Source organism: Tachysurus vachellii, chromosome 12 (assembly GCF_030014155.1).
Source record: "Tachysurus vachellii isolate PV-2020 chromosome 12, HZAU_Pvac_v1, whole genome shotgun sequence".
NCBI classification, from domain to species: domain Eukaryota; kingdom Metazoa; phylum Chordata; class Actinopteri; order Siluriformes; family Bagridae; genus Tachysurus; species Tachysurus vachellii.
In genome coordinates, this window is record NC_083471.1 from 551,732 (window position 1) to 569,103 (window position 17,372).

Here is a 17,372-nt window from a genome sequence, read left to right on the forward strand (position 1 = left end):
GTAGCGGCGTTCTATCGGCGTGTTGTGTAGCCGCGTTCTATCGGCGTGTTGTGTAGCCGTGTTCTATCGGCGTGTTGTGTAGCCGTGTTCTATCGGCGTGTTGTGTAGCCGTGTTCTATTGGCGTGTTGTGTAGCCGTGTTCTATTGGCGTGTTGTGTAGCCGCGTTCTATCGGTGTGTTGTGTAGCCGTGTGCTATCGGCGTGTTGTGTAGCCGTGTTCTATCGGCGTGTTGTGTAGCCGTGTTCTATCGGCGTGTTGTGTAGCCGTGCTGTATCAGCGTGTTGTTGCCCTACCACACAGTAAACTTGATGGTGTTGTTGCCTAGAAAGAGTGAGAGATCGTCTGCCATTTGCTGAGCGTTCTTCTTATTGGCCACCATCACCATGATGTAGTCAGGAAGTTCCTCATCTGGGACAAAAACAGTTATGGTTTTATGCACACACACAGGCGCGCGCACACGCACAGGCGCGCGCACACGCACAGGCGCGCGCACACACACAGGCGCGCGCACACACACACAGGCGCGCGCACGCACACAGGCGCGCGCACGCACACAGGCGCGCGCACGCACACAGGCGCGCGCACGCACACAGGCGCGCGCACGCACACAGGCGCGCGCACACACACAGGCGCGCGCACACACACAGGCGCGCGCACACACACAGGCGCGCGCACACACACAGGCGCGCGCACACACAGGCACACGCACACAGGCACACGCACACACAGGCACACGCACACACAGGCACACGCACACACAGGCACACGCACACACAGGCACACGCACACACAGGCACACGCGCACACACAGGCACACGCGCACACACAGGCACACGCGCACACACAGGCACACAGGCACACACACGCACACAGGCACACACACACACACAGGTACACACACACACACACACAGGCACACACACACACACACACAGGCACACACACACACACACACAGGCACACACACACAGGCACACACACACACACACAGGCACACACACACACACAGGCACACACACACACACAGGCACACACACACACACACACAGGCACACACACACACACACAGGCACACACACACACACAGGCACACACACACACACAGGCACACACACACACACAGGCACACACACACACACACAGGTACACACACACACACAGGTACACACACACACACACAGGCACACACACACAGGCACACACACACACACAGGCACACACACACACACACACAGGCACACACACACACACACAGGCACACACACACACACAGGCACACACACACACACAGGCACACACACACACACAGGCACACACACACACACAGGCACACACACACACACAGGCACACACACACACACACAGGCACACACACACACACACAGGCACACACACACACACACAGGCACACACACACACACACAGGCACACACACACACACACACAGGCACACACACACACACAGGTACACACACACACACACACACACAGGTACACACACACACACAGGCACACACACACACACAGGCACACACACACACACACACAGGCACACACACACACACACACAGGCACACACACACACACAGGCACACACACACACACAGGCACACACACACACACAGGCACACACACACACACAGGCACACACACACACACACAGGCACACACACACACAGGCACACACACACACACAGGCACACACACACAGGCACACGCACACACACAGGCACACGCACACACACAGGCACACGCACACACACAGGCACAGGCACACACACACACACACACACAGGCACACACACACACACACACACAGGCACACAGGCACACACACAGGCACACACACACACACACACGCACACACACACACACACGCACACACAGGCACACACACACACACAGGCACACACACACACACAGGCACACACACACACACAGGCACACACACACACACAGGCACACACACACACACAGGCACACACACACACACAGGCACACACACACACACAGGCACACACACACACACAGGCACACACACACACACAGGCACACACACACACACAGGCACACACACACACACAGGCACACACACACACACAGGCACACACACACACACAGGCACACACACACACACAGGCACACACACACACACAGGCACACACACACACACAGGCACACACACACACACAGGCACACACACACACACAGGCACACACACACACACAGGCACACACACACACACAGGCACACACACACACAGGCACACACACAGGCACACACACAGGCACACACACAGGCACACACACACACACAGGCACACACACACACACAGGCACACACACACACACAGGCACACACACACACACAGGCACACACACACACACACACAGGCACACACACACACACACAGGCACACACACACACACAGGCACACACACACACACAGGCACACACACACACACAGGCACACACACACACACACAGGCACACACACACACACAGGCACACACACACACACAGGCACACACACACACACAGGCACACACACACACACAGGCACACACACACACACAGGCACACACACACACACAGGCACACACACACACACACAGGCACACACACACACACAGGCACACACACACACACAGGCACACACACACACACAGGCACACACACACACACAGGCACACACACACACAGGCACACACACAGGCACACACACACACAGGCACACACACACACAGGCACACACACACACAGGCACACACACACACAGGCACACACACACACAGGCACACACACAGGCACACACACACACACACAGGCACACACACACACAGGCGCACACACACACAGGCGCACACACACACAGGCGCACACACACACAGGCGCACACACACACAGGCGCACACACACACAGGGGCACACACACACAGGGGCACACACACACAGGCACACACACACAGACACACACACACAGACACACAGTGAGCTTACCCACATACGCCCCCAACTCCTGCAGCTTCCCTTTAATGGCCGTCTGAAACACACATGTACACATTAATGAGAGTCAGGTTATCAAATTCATGTGTGTGTATGTATGTATGTATGTATGTATGTATGTATGTATGTACCTACAGCACCATAAAACAAGGACAAATTCCTTGTCACTGCACACACTACACACTTGGTGCATAAAGCTGATTCTGATTCATCACCAACATCAGATTTAATTGTATTTTTTTCCCTTTGAGGTTTTCTAGTTTTCTGAGATAACCAGACACACATTAGTCTATCATCTTACAGACAGGTTACATGCACATTACTGCATGTCCCCCTGTTCTCTCACACACACCTTGTAAAGAGTGTGTTACTGAATGAACTAAAGAGTTGTGTTAGAGATACAACACTACAAAAGACACACACACACAACGACTGGACAGGCTTGTGATGGCGCCGCACATGGCAGCCACGGTGCTTCGCTCTCCACTTGTTTCGTGTTTATCAAACACTATCAGTTTTACAAGGGACAAACTGTACGATATTTGGCAGAACACACACAGACTGCACCTCTAATGACCCCTCTGTTGAAGATTGCGGACGATGCTACAGTCATCTGCCTCATCAAGGACGGAGACGAGTCTCCTACAGACAGGAGGTTAAAGAGCTGGCTGTCTGGTGCAGTCACAACAACACGGAGCTCAATACACTCAATACAGTGGAGATGATTGAGGACTTCATGAGAAACCCCCCTGCATTCAGTGTGGCTCTACCATCTCCCAGGACCTGAAGTGGGACACACACCAACACCACTGGGTTGGTGTTCCCCTGCCCATCCTTCAAGAACTGTAGAGATCCAGAGTGAAGTAAAGGGCTCAGAACATCACTCTGGATCCCTCTCATACAGGTCATCAGCTTTTTAAACCTTTGCCATAGATTGGAGCAGAGCCCCAAATACCATCACAACCAGACACAAGAACAGTTTCTTCTCCCAGACAAACAGTTAAATGTTAATCATTACACGATAACAATGTGCAATAACCTGATATGTATTTGTTATCATCTCCATCCGAATACATCCTGCATCTCATTCTATTATCTACAGCACAACTTACATACAATTTATTTATTTTCCAGTTCTTTGTCTGTGTGTATTTACGTGTGTGTGTTGTTTTATTCTCATCTTATTTGTATTGTCTGTGTTGTTGTCGTCTCTGTCATTACTAATAAAGCTCCTGGTTGTGAGTTTGAGGCGTTAGCACGAGTTTACATTAGTTAGCATAGTATTATATACAGAAGGCATGTGGACGGTTCTTACATTCGTACACTATAAATTAATATCATTAAACAACTGCATATCTGTCTGTATATTTATTAGTTAATGATTATTACAGACAAAAACAACACAGTTGACCTAGCTAGCGAATTTATGCTAAGCTAAGCTATGCTAAGCTAAGCTAAGCTAAGCTATACGCACTGGTTTAGCTAGCTGCAGGTTTGAACATGTTTAATTTACCCGTATTTTCTTGCTGATCTCCGTCCCGATTTCCATCATTTAGCGTCTCAGCTCGCGTCTGTGACCTACAAATTAGCGCACATATAAATGAACAGTATTTAAACCGAGTCCTGTATGGCTGACTGGAGCTGAGGGATCAGTTCTGCGCATGCTCGTAGGCTTTCTGACACACTGCGCATGTCTACACCCCGTATACTCCACGGCTCTAGATGGCGCCAGTGTACCGATGTTTTGTTTACTACGTTAAAGAACGTTGCGGATTTTCCCCACACTCTCGTTATCAGGACGACATTTTTCCAGTTAAAAACGAAAGTGTCTATAAATCTGAAACCGAACGTGTTTTAGTTTTATATAATATATTTATATACACGGCAGGGATCCGGACGTGCACTAGGCAGGTGCGCGTGCACGGTGCGCGAGCTGGCGATGACATCACCTGGTGAATATAATAAATGTATATCATATAGATGTGTTTGTCGCTACGACACGGAGCTCAGAGTTTGAGGTTTAACATAAACATTAGACATTAAACACGGTAAAGATGAGCTTTCTGGGTCGGAACCGGATGCTCGGTCTCGGTATCGGTGTCACCGTCAGTACCGCACTGATCGCGGTGCTGCTCATTAAACACATGGTGCGGAGGAGGAGGAAACAGCGCCCCTTAGAGGTGACACACAGCACTGCAGCTGGGGACAGACGGACAAACCTGGGACAGGAGGGTGGAGGTGAGTAAGGAGGGGTGTGTGTGTGTGTGTGTGTGTGTGTGTGTGTGTGTGTGTGTGTGTGTGTGTGTGTGGTGAGTAAGGAGGGGTGTGTGTGTGCGAGAGTGTGTGTGTGTGTGGAGGTGAGTAAGGAGGGGTGTGAGTGTGTGTGTGAGTGTGAGAGAGTGTGAGAGAGTGTGTGAGTGTGTGTGTGATGGTGATTAGGGAGGGGTGTTACCATCAGTTTGTGTGGGTGGGTGGGTGTGGGTGAGTAAGGAGGGGTGATACCATCAGAACAGGGCCATACAATATCACAAGATGTGTGTGTGTTTGGGTGTGTTTGTGTATGTATGTGTGTATGTGTGTGTGTGTATGTGTGTGTGTGCTCTCATACACAGTAGCAATAGCATCTGTCCTGAGCGAGTTAACCCCAGAGCAGCACACTGAGCTGAAGAAGACTCTGAATGAGGTGATGATGAGTGTGACCACTCTACGTGGTGAAGTAGCCGAGCTGAGGGACGGCCTGAGAGACATCGCCAACACCATAGTTGAGGACGTCAGGTCAGTGTCACCCTGACAGCTCAGTGTCACCTGTCAATCAAAATACATTAATCCTCATTAATCAGTCACCAAAGCATGAAGTGAGACTGACCTTGTGTAACAGTGGTGTGTGTCTCAGTGCTCGTCTGCACTGTAGAGTGGATATGTATTAGTGTACATTATGGAGTGTGATAGTGTAGAGTTTGTGTGTGTTTACAGACACTCTGTCTCTCTGTAGGAAAGGAGTGGAGGAAGGGCAAAGGTCACGGCGGCGACGTCACTTCCTGACGAGGGAGCGTTCTGACTCCATGAGCTCCAGCTCCATTTACTTCACTGCCAGTAACGGGATGAGCAGTCGGAGCGAGGGCGGGTACGCGACGCTGCCACGCCCCTTTGTACACTAATGAACCAATGAGGACTGTGGCAGAGCCAGTGGTATTTAGCTAGCTCTTTAATTAGTGATTAACTAGTTACTGTGTTTGTGTTACACTCATAGATACACAACAGCTTATTCGACTGCAGAGTCTGACTACACAGACCGAGAGACAGACAGGGACGAGGACCAGGACGAGGAAGATGAAGGTGACACACACTCAGCATTCTGTGTTAAGTGTGATGTGGTTTGGGACACAGTTGTGTTCAAGTTTAGTGTTTAGTGATCAAATGTTCTAATGACAGTCAGATTAACACGACAGTAAGTTTAAAATGATCATGTGATGTTAATGTTCTAATGACAGTCAGATTAACACGACAGTAACTTGTCATGTGATGTTAATGTTCTAATGTTATACGGAACATGTTGAACAGTGTTGGTGTTGAAGTAAAGTTGCTATTAAATAATTTATGGTAGTGTGAGAGAGCAGCTAAAGTTAGAGTAATGTTAGTGCTGTAGAAGTGTCTGAGTAACATTAGTGTTAGGATGGTGTTAAGTACAGTAATGTTAGAATAGCGGGAAAGCAACACTGGAACGTTAGTCATGTTAGAGTTTATTAGTGGTGTTTCAAGGTTTGTGATGTTGGTGTTAACATTAGAGTAACATCAGCGTTCTACAGTAACTGAGTAATGTTAGCGTGCTGGAGCAACACGTGAGTAATGTTAGCGTGCTGGAGCAACACGTGAGTAATGTTAGCGTGCTGGAGCAACACGTGAGTAATGTTAGCGTGCTGGAGCAACACGTGAGTAATGTTAGCGTGCTGGAGCAACACGTGAGTAATGTTAGCGTGCTGGAGCAACACGTGAGTAATGTTAGCGTGCTGGAGCAACACGTGAGTAATGTTAGCGTGCTGGAGCAACACGTGAGTAATGTTAGCGTGCTGGAGCAACACGTGAGTAATGTTAGCGTGCTGGAGCAACACGTGAGTAATGTTAGCGTGCTGGAGCAACACGTGAGTAATGTTAGCGTGCTGGAGCAACACGTGAGTAATGTTAGCGTGCTGGAGCAACACGTGAGTAATGTTAGCGTGCTGGAGCAACACGTGAGTAATGTTAGCGTGCTGGAGCAACACGTGAGTAATGTTAGCGTGCTGGAGCAACACGTGAGTAATGTTAGCGTGCTGGAGCAGCACGTGAGTAATGTTAGCGTGCTGGAGCAGCACGTGAGTAATGTTAGCGTGCTGGAGCAGCACGTGAGTAATGTTAGCGTGCTGGAGCAGCACGTGAGTAATGTTAGCGTACTGGAGCAGCACGTGAGTAATGTTAGCGTGCTGGAGCAACACGTGAGTAATGTTAGCGTGCTGGAGCAACACGTGAGTAATGTAAGCGTGCTGGAGCAACACGTGAGTAATGTTAGCGTGCTGGAGCAACACGTGAGTAATGTTAGCGTGCTGGAGCAACACGTGAGTAATGTTAGCGTGCTGGAGCAACACGTGAGTAATGTTAGCGTGCTGGAGCAACACGTGAGTAATGTTAGCGTGCTGGAGCAACACGTGAGTAATGTTAGCGTGCTGGAGCAACACGTGAGTAATGTTAGCGTGCTGGAGCAACACGTGAGTAATGTTAGCGTGCTGGAGCAACACGTGAGTAATGTTAGCGTGCTGGAGCAGCACGTGAGTAATGTTAGCGTGCTGGAGCAGCACGTGAGTAATGTTAGCGTGCTGGAGCAGCACGTGAGTAATGTTAGCGTGCTGGAGCAACACGTGAGTAATGTTAGCGTGCTGGAGCAACACGTGAGTAATGTAAGCGTGCTGGAGCAACACGTGAGTAATGTTAGCGTGCTGGAGCAACACGTGAGTAATGTTAGCGTGCTGGAGCAACACGTGAGTAATGTTAGCGTGCTGGAGCAACACGCGAGTAATGTTAGCGTGCTGGACCAACACGTGAGTAATGTTAGTGTACTGGAGCAACACGTGAGTAATGTTAGCGTGCTGGAGCAACACGTGAGTAATGTTAGCGTGCTGGACCAACACGTGAGTAATGTTAGTGTACTGGAGCAACACGTGAGTAATGTTAGCGTGCTGGAGCAACACGTGAGTAATGTTAGAATGTTAACTTTAGAGTAACATTAGTGTAAGAACAGAATGTAAGAGTAGATTTAGAGTAACAGTGTTGAGTAACGTTGAGTTTAGAGCACCATCAGTGTTAGAGTAGTGGTGCGATGTTAGTGTAGCGTTAATGTAAACATAACATTTCAGTAACATTAGAGTAACCTCAGGGTTTATGGTGATTACAGACGAGGAGGAGGAGGAAGAGCGTAGCTGTGCCACAGTTCTGACTCTCCAGCCGGACGAGCCGCAGTCTGAGGAAGATGATGTGGATGCTGATGAAGAAGTGGTGGTGATGAGTCCTGAACTCGCTCTGCTGCTGACCCAGAGTGACCTCCTTCATGCTGGGGATTCTGGGAAAAAAACTGATGGATTTATTCTGTTAAGGGAGAACAAACCCCTGGTGACTGAACAATAATAATAATAATAATTTATTTTTAAATGTTTCTTTAGAGGTTTAATAAAAGAACCCTGATGGATGTGTGTGTGTATTCAGTACAGTGATAATATTGAGTTTCTATGGCGACTGGCTCGAGCCTACAATGATATGTGTGAGCATACAGAGGACGAGGAAGAGCGGCGAAGTTATGCAGAGCAAGGTGAACACACACACACACACACACACACACACACACACACACACACACATTCCCAAAGATGAATTACAATACATGTAAGTTCACAATACAGTTCATATCTGTGTATTTTATTACTTTTACTATTATATGATTAGTTGATATTTTGACCCTGTAGGTCGTGATGAGGCAGAGTCAGTACTTCAGAGAAACGGACTGAACGCTGACTGTCATAAGTGGTGAGACATACACACACACACACACACACATACACAGAGAGGAGAGGGTGAATGTCATCCACAGGTGTGTGTGTGTGTTTGGCAGGTTTGCTGTGCTGACCAGTCAGATGTTGCAGTGTGACAGCATGCACAGTAAACTGAAGAGCAGCCACATACTCAAGGTGAGTGTGTGTGTGTGTGTGTGTGTGTGTGTGTGTGTGTGTGTGTCAGTCTGTCATCTTCAGAGTTGTTTCTAAATAAACTTGTGTTTTTAGGAACACTTGGATCATGCTTTAGCTCTCAGAGACGACGACCCGCTGTGTTTCTACCTGATGGGCCGCTGGTGCTATGTGGTGTGTGTTACACTCTGATGTGTGTGTGTGTTACACTCTGATGTGTGTGTGTTACACTCTGATGTGTGTGTGTGTGTGTTACACTCTGATGTGTGTGTGTGTGTGTGTTACACTCTGATGTGTGTGTGTGTGTTACACTCTGATGTGTGTGTGTTACACTCTGATGTGTGTGTGTGTTACACTCTGATGTGTGTGTGTGTTACACTCTGATGTGTGTGTGTTACACTCTGATGTGTGTGTGTTGCACTCTGATGTGTGTGTGTGTTGCACTCTGATGTGTGTGTGTTGCACTCTGATGTGTGTGTGTTGCACTCTGATGTGTGTGTTACACTCTGATGTGTGTGTTACACTCTGATGTGTGTGTGTTACACTCTGATGTGTGTGTGTTGCACTCTGATGTGTGTGTTGCACTCTGATGTGTGTGTTACACTCTGATGTGTGTGTGTTACACTCTGATGGGGTTTTTATTTGAAATGTGTGTGTGTTACACTCTGATGTGTGTGTGTGTGTTACACTCTGGTGTGTGTGTTACACTCTGGTGTGTGTGTTACACTCTGGTGTGTGTGTGTGTGTGTTACACTCTGATGATGGGGTTTTTATTTGAAATGTGTGTGTGTAAAAAAACAAAACAAAACATCATGCATGCGCAGATGGAATCACACCAAAGCTTTTAAACATCTGGAGGATTAAAAGTGATACCAAGTAGAAGACGGAGCTGACTCATGGCTGTCTGTGTAGATTAGCAGGTTGTCGTGGTTGGAGCAGAAGGCAGCAGCTGCTGTGTATGAAACTCCTCCATGTTCCTCTCTACACCACGCTCTGGAGAACTTTCTGAAGGTCTCTCTCTCACACACACACACAGCATTGCTTAATATTTACTACCAAGTAAATAAATGTATCTAGAGAACTGTAATCATGGAAACAACCTCTGTGTGTGTGTGTGTGTGTGTGTGTGTGTGTAGGCTGAAAAGCTAAAGCCAGGATCCTCCAGAGCAGTAAGACTCTACATTGCAAAGGTTAACTTTCCTTTCATTCCTACCACTCAGTCTCTCACTCCATCTTATTTCCTGTTATTCTCCTGGTCTATTTTTCTGTTCTCCTTCTTTTATTCTTTTTCTTTCTCTCTTCTTTTATTCCATCACAATCTGCATTCTGTCCTTCACTCACAGGTCTAAGGGGTTTACAGGACACAACAGAAATATGATTTTAAAGAGCGCTGGTCTCTTTCTCTCTCTCTCTCTCTCACACACACACACACACACAGGTCTTTTAATTTTCTTCTGTATGATTTTTAGTGTCATAAGGATTTAGGAAACGAATCAGAGGCGAGGAACTGGGCACACCTGGCACTGACCACACCCACCAACACCCACCAGGTGATGATACGCAGCTTGTTGTTGTTTATCATCAGTTTTATGGTTCAGAAAGTTTACATCACTGAAATAATCAAAATCCAATCCACAGGAGGCAAAGCTCTCTGTGATGGAGGCGGAGCTACAGGCTTTGATTGACAGCCCTGCTGTACAGCTGTAAGACTGTGGAGTGATCTTTCTCTCATTCCACCCCACGTCCAGTTGATGCTCGAGCTTTTCAACAAACATCTTAACCAAGCTAAAGTCCATTAGAACATCTGTCCTAACGTTGCCTACTCAGGCAGCCTGGTGTCACAATGAAGTGATGGTGTTATAACTGACGTACGAGTCTTTAAAGAGACGACATTTTAAAGCTGCTGTTCAGGTGTTTCTGTAACTTACTTTTCACAAAACTATTTATTTCACTTCTAACTTATAAATCCATCATGAAGGCAGCATGTGTTTGAGAAGTGTGCTTTAATGTGACATTCCAAATGCTCAGAGTTTTGTTCTGAAGCAAATAAAACATTCTAAACATTCTGTCGTTTCTTCAGTGCTGTTCTGTGTCCTGATTATAGTATTAACTTTTTAGCCAATCACAACTCGGTATCTGACAGTTCAAAGACAAATTGCTTTGTCCCAGCGAGGGAGGCGTGGCCTCTGCAGTGTCGGTCCCAGCGAGGGAGGTGTGGCCTCTGCAGTGTCAGTCCCAGCCAGGGAGGCGTGGCCTCTGCAGTGTCAGTCCCAGCGAGGGAGGTGTGGCCTCTGCAGTGTCGGTCCCAGCGAGGGAGGCGTGGCCTCTGCAGTGTCAGTCCCAGTGAGGGAGGTGTGGCCTCTGCAGTGTCAGTCCCAGTGTGGGAGGTGTGGCCTCTGCAGTGTCAGTCCCAGTGTGGGAGGTGTGGCCTCTGCAGTGTCAGTCCCAGCCAGGGAGGCGTGGCCTCTGCAGTGTCAGTCCCAGTGAGGGAGGTGTGGCCTACATAGTGTCAGTCCCAGCGAGGGAGGCGTGGCCTCTGCAGTGTCGGTCCCAGCGAGGGAGGCGTGGCCTCTGCAGTGTCAGTCCCAGCCAGGGAGGCGTGGCCTCTGCAGTGTCGGTCCCAGTGAGGGAGGCGTGGCCTCTGCAGTGTCGGTCCCAGCGAGGGAGGCGTGGCCTCTGCAGTGTCGGTCCCAGCGAGGGAGGTGTGGCCTCTGCAGTGTCAGTCCCAGTGTGGGAGGTGTGGCCTCTGCAGTGTCAGTCCCAGTGTGGGAGGTGTGGCCTCTGCAGTGTCAGTCCCAGCCAGGGAGGCATGGCCTCTGCAGTGTCAGTCCCAGTGAGGGAGGTGTGGCCTACACAGTGTCAGTCCCAGCGAGGGAGGCGTGGCCTCTGCAGGACCGTTGTTGTCCTGTCTCAAGACACTTCTTTCTTAATCCCTTGTTACTAAGTCATCCTTGTTTTTGAGTCGATATTTGACATAAGACAAAAAAAGAAAGGTTAAAGGTCACAGCAGTTTGTTCTATAAAGTGTCTCTCACCTTTCCTCTATTCTATACTATACACACTGTTTCCTGATAAACGTTGGGAGACTCGGACATTTCAGAGAGCAGAAAACTTCCCCCAGCTGGTCCAGAGGAGCAGCAGAGTGAACCCAAAGACATCTATTAATGGTGGCGTGGCCTCCGTACCCGTCAGTCCCAGTGAAGGAGGCGTGGCATCAATGATGACAGAGGGGGTGTGGCCTCTGTACCCATACTGACATGAATCATATTAAACTGATGTCTGTTTTAAAGGATTTCACACATCATGTTTAAACACACATTCTGTCTTGGGGAAATAAAACATGTGATCATGACAAACAATAAAACATTTAATAGTTATATGTACAGAAAGTATAAGTACAATACTCAGAAAAATCAGGAAAAGATAAACAGAAAAAAAATAACTCAAATGTAGTATTTAATCCTTTTATCACCTGAAAAGAAAAATGTCATCTGAAACACATGAAACACTCTTCACCAGCAGGTGGCACTGTTCCTGTGTTCTTCTCACACACTGCACAGTGAACACACATTATAGCAGCACGTGTGTATCCGTCACCGCGTTTCAGTTACTGTCCGTCTCTCACATGAACACACTGTTTGGTGCCCTCAGTCTTTAGCATCTCCTACTCCATCCGCGTTGATGGCGAACATGGCCTCCGCCTCAGGTAAGCAGGGAGAGTCGTAAATTTTACAGATCCGAGTTTCACCGCGGCCCTTCCTCAAATACAACCTGAGGGACCAGATAAAGTCAGTGTGAGATATACACTGGTCATGGTGTGTTGTCTGGGACACACCCACACCCGACTGATGAGGTTTCCTACCTGGTAGTGGAGGCATGTGCTAAAATATTTCCTCCAATTGGCTTTTTAGGATCTGCGGAAAACATGGCTGCTCCATCCACCTGTGCTACAACCTGATTGGTGATGACAACGGCAACACCGAACTGCAACAAAAAAAAGATCAACAAAACCTCAAATCAGTAGTTCAGTTAATACCCAGACAATTTAAAGTGATCAAATAAATCTAATAAGAAATTAAATTATATTTAGTTTTACCTCGTCAGCGAGACGCAGCAGCATGCGGAGGAAACGTCCTAAATGACACTGACGGGCAGAGAGCTCGCCTCTTCCTGAATAATCTGTCCTGTAGAGCGCTGTGGCACTGTCCACTATCAACAGAGCATACCTGAGAGAGAGAGAGAGAGAAAGGGAGAGGGGGGGGGGGGGGAGGAAAAGAGAGAGGGGGGGAGAGAGGGAGAGAGAAAGGGAGAGAGGGAGAGAGAAAGGGAGAGAGGGAGTGAGGGGGGAGAGGGATAGAGAGGGGGGAGAGAGGGAGAGAGAAAGGGAGAGAGAGGGAGAGAGAGAGTGAGGGGGGGAGAGGGAGAGATGGGGAGAGAAAGAGGGTGAGAGGGAGAGAGAGGGGGGAGAGAGAGAGAGAGAGAGAGAGAAAGGGAGAGAGAGTGAGGGGGGGAGAGGGAGAGAGAGGGAGAGAGAGAGGGGGGGAGAGGAAGAGAGAGAGAGTGAGGGGGAGAGAGAGAGATGGGGAGAGAAAGAGGGGGAGAGGGAGAGAGAGAAAGAGGGAGGGGGGGGGAGAGAGAGAGAGAGAAAGGGAGAGAGAGAGGGAGAGAGAGAAAGGGAGAGAGAGGGAGAGAGAGTGAGGGGGGGAGAGACGAGGAGAGAGAGAGGGGGAGAGAGAGGGAGAGAGGAAAAGAGAAAATTAAAGCTTTTCCCTTGAATGTTTTTTCTTATTATAAAAGATTAACTGCTGTAAACGTGGAGCAGTTGAAGTGTAAAGTTTAAGATAGTTTACTTTGTATGTAAGGTTTTTTGAGAGAACCACTTGAGTTGATGACATGTCTGTGTGAAAGGAGTGTGTGTGTTATAGATACTGCTCCTTTTATCTTAAGAAAGGGACAAAAAAATAGACTATACCAAGTAAAGGATGACCTTCGTAACTGCATAAAAAGGGATAGTGAGAAAGGGGGAGCATCTCTCTCCCTCACATGCTCACTGTGTGTGTGTGTGTGTGTGTGTGTGTGTGTGTGTGTGTGTTAGTTACCTGGACTCTGCCATCATAGCTGAAGCCTGATAGAGCAGCTGAGTCTGATGATCTGTGTTGAAAGCTCGAGCGTATGCTACATTATCCAAAACATCACTGCCGACAAGTCCATACCTGAAACACACAAAACCTTGAGCTGCTTCTTGTACATGGAGCAATGTAGTGTGTGTGTGTGTGTGTGTGTGTGTGCATGCATGTGCGTGTGTGTGTGCATGCATGTGCGTGTGTGTACCTCTCTGCCACAGCGAGCAGTCTCTCAGGTCTGAAGGTGCCCTCAGTGTCGATGTACATGGCCTTCCCTTCTCCCCCCCCCTGATCGATAGGAAGCTGACACGTCACCGCCAGCGTGTGGCACAGCTGAGTCTTTCCTGTACGGAACTCACCGAACATCTCCGTGATGGAGCCCGTTTCAATACCGCCTACACACACACAGGTTCAGTTTGGCACTGTTTATGTACATACACGCGTGTGTGTGTGTTTTTCCCCCACCACTCACCTTGCAGCAGTTTGTCAAGCTCTTTGGAGCCGGTGGAGATCTGGATGATCTCAGCTCTGCGCTGATGAAACTCTGTCGCTGTGGTGAATCCCATCGGAACCAGTTTAGCTGCCTCACCCTGTTACAACCAGAGACACAGATTAATGTGGGGAAGGAATAGAGGAGTAAGTTATAGGGAGGAAGAGAGATTCGTAGAGAAAGGGACAGTTATGGAGACAGAGATCGTTTTGGGGTTATATTTATTATATCTTCTCACCAGGATCTTGTCAGCTTTAGCCTCACTGATGCCTTTAATGTTCAACAGCTCTTTTTTAGGAGCGTACGCTACGGCCTCGATGGTGTGGAACCCTGCGTCCTCCAGCTTCTTTAGATCACTGGCACTGATTCCACACTGCTGTATATCACACACACACACACACACACACACACACAATGTTGAAACAAACACTTCACTGTACAAGAGATCTTGGTTCTCTGTTCATAAGAATAACATGATTTTCTTTATGTGTATTCAGTGATTTGTGTATTAACCACGATGGAGTGTGTACACATTGTCCTCGTACCTCCAGGCGGTTCAGTGGCTGTGGCCCGAAGCTCTCGTCCTCTTCAACGTCTGCCTCCACCTCTACTCGACTCGCACTCATCGCCATCCTCACCAACTGCTCCATGACACACACACCACAATCATTATATATATATATATATATATATATATATATATATATATATATATATATATATATATATATATATATATATATATATATACACACACACACACACAATCATAACACACAATCTCACAGAAATCTCTGTGTGTGTGTAAATATTTATATTTCCAGCATTTAGCATTTGCCCTTATATCCAGAGCGATTTACATTTTATCTCATTTTGATACAACTGTGGGTTAAGGGCCTTGCTAAAGGGCCCAGCAGTGGCAGCTTGGTGAACGTAGGAATCGAACTCACAACCTTCCGATTGATAGTCCAGCACCTTAACCACTAGGCTACCACATCCCACTCATCATTACACCACTGTAGAGTAGGGCAAAGGGTCGTATCCCAAACAGCTCATCATTACACCACTGTAGAGTAGGGCAAATGGTCGTATCCCAAACAGCTCATCATTACACCACTGTAGACTTGTGCGCATGCGCCGTTGGTCATGAGCCCTCTGTAGTGCACTTATAGTTTGCAATCCACGTCATTTGGTAACATTAGCGGGTTATTTATTAATATTATTATTATTATTATTATTATTATTATTATTATCACTATTGTTATTATTACACTGTTAAATCATTGACATGCTATAAAATAGCTACTAACTGCTAAAACAAAAATTAGCTATTATGCTAAACTAAGTACCTCAGGTTTATCTAGTGACAATTCCACAACGAGACGTCGCTACTCTGTAAGCCAGCAGACACGTTAAACAGCAGGAAGCAGAAACGATAAAACACATAATAATAAAGACAGAACAGATAAACGATTCTCACCGCATCCAAAACAAACAAGCAGCTCAATGAAGATTCCCGCTCGACGGAAGACGTCAGCATATGTACGTCGTGACATCATGACGCAAGCACGTAGCGCACAGACGCCCCGCCTATGCCGCTAGACAAATGCTGAACATTTTCTCCATTACACAATCATTAGATCTCACACTCATGGTACCAGTGATACTATACCACTGTAGCAAAATAAATGTCTTCTTACTTAAATACCGTCTTCACTATTACACAGTTCTTCTATATCTCTTTATATTTAAATACAATTGCCCAAAAGTAAGTGCACCCTTGTCCTTTACACCCCCACCTGGTTCTGCCCCTGCCCAAGTGCTGCTGTATTACAATTTTACAAAGCACCAAGAAACCCAAACCTACCTGAAGCTGGTACCTGAATTCAAGGCGTGAACATTACGGTTCTTGTATTAGATCTTACGTGTCCTCAGACTCATCAGGAGCTGAACGAACATTTAGTGGAAAAGTCTTAACAAAACAGTGGAGTTAAATGTTTAACAAGCACATATGGGTGTGATGGTCAGGGTGCACATACAGTATCTGACAGAAGTGAGTACACCCCTCACATTTATGTAAATATTTTATTCTTCACATCTTTTCATGTGACAAATGACACTGTGCTCCAATGTAAAGTAGTGAGTGTTCAGCTTGTATAACAGTGTAAATTTGCCCTCAAACTAACTCAACACACAGCCATTAATGTCTAAACCACTGGCCACAAAAGTGAGTACACCCCTAAGTGAAAATGTCCAAATTGGGCCCAAAGTGTCAATAGTTTGTGTGGCCACCATTATTTTCCAGCACTGCCTTAACCCTCTTGGGATTGGAGTTCACCAAAGCATCACAGGTTGCCACTGGAGTCCAATTCCATTCCTCCATGATGACATCACAGAGCTGGTGGATGTTAGAGACCTTGCTCTCCTCCACCTTCAGTTTGAGGATGCCCCACAGATGCTCAGGAGGTTTAGGTCTTAAGACATGCTTAGCCAGTCCATCACCTTTACCCTCGGCTTCTTTAGCAAGGCAGTGGTGGTCTTTGAGTG

The 17,372-nt window shown here is 47.6% G+C and overlaps 3 protein-coding genes across 5 annotated transcripts in view; 1 reads left to right on the forward strand and 2 right to left on the reverse strand.

Moving 5' to 3' along the window:
* zc3h14 (zinc finger CCCH-type containing 14) overlaps window positions 1–4,677 on the reverse strand; it is an 11,121-nt gene extending 6,444 nt beyond the window's left edge. Inside the window, exons 1-3 of the mRNA XM_060884340.1 lie at window positions 4,521–4,677; window positions 3,002–3,044; window positions 295–409 (exon numbers count right to left, since the gene is read on the reverse strand). Of these exons, the coding sequence (XP_060740323.1) occupies window positions 295–409; window positions 3,002–3,044; window positions 4,521–4,559 (197 nt within the window). The 5' untranslated portion in view covers window positions 4,560–4,677. The remainder of the gene's footprint in view (window positions 1–294; window positions 410–3,001; window positions 3,045–4,520) is intronic.
* A 91-nt stretch (window positions 4,678–4,768) lies between these two features.
* rmdn3 (regulator of microtubule dynamics 3) lies at window positions 4,769–11,279 on the forward strand. Of its 2 annotated transcripts, none has more exons than XM_060884341.1 (13): window positions 4,769–5,245; window positions 5,620–5,782; window positions 6,000–6,131; window positions 6,258–6,343; window positions 8,430–8,644; window positions 8,738–8,840; window positions 8,995–9,055; window positions 9,141–9,216; window positions 9,310–9,387; window positions 10,126–10,224; window positions 10,350–10,403; window positions 10,683–10,763; window positions 10,852–11,279. In XM_060884341.1, exons 1-13 carry the CDS (start codon window positions 5,062–5,064, stop codon window positions 10,918–10,920), a joined length of 1,401 nt encoding a protein of 466 aa, XP_060740324.1. In that variant the 5' UTR covers window positions 4,769–5,061; the 3' UTR covers window positions 10,921–11,279. The 2 variants fall into 2 exon arrangements, with proteins under 2 accessions (XP_060740324.1, XP_060740325.1); XM_060884342.1 differs by having other exon boundaries at window positions 5,623–5,782.
* Window positions 11,280–12,558: 1,279 nt separating this feature from the next.
* Window positions 12,559–16,406, reverse strand: rad51 (RAD51 recombinase). Of its 2 annotated transcripts, XM_060884344.1 has the most exons (10): window positions 16,306–16,374; window positions 16,175–16,218; window positions 15,371–15,466; window positions 15,064–15,201; window positions 14,808–14,925; window positions 14,544–14,730; window positions 14,312–14,425; window positions 13,309–13,438; window positions 13,075–13,196; window positions 12,559–12,983 (listed from the first exon to the last, which is right to left on the reverse strand). In XM_060884344.1, exons 3-10 carry the CDS (start codon window positions 15,455–15,457, stop codon window positions 12,860–12,862), a joined length of 1,020 nt encoding a protein of 339 aa, XP_060740327.1. In that variant the 5' UTR covers window positions 15,458–15,466; window positions 16,175–16,218; window positions 16,306–16,374; the 3' UTR covers window positions 12,559–12,859. The 2 variants fall into 2 exon arrangements, with proteins under 2 accessions (XP_060740327.1, XP_060740326.1); XM_060884343.1 differs by lacking the exon at window positions 16,175–16,218 and having other exon boundaries at window positions 16,306–16,406.
* Window positions 16,407–17,372: the final 966 nt, after the last annotated feature.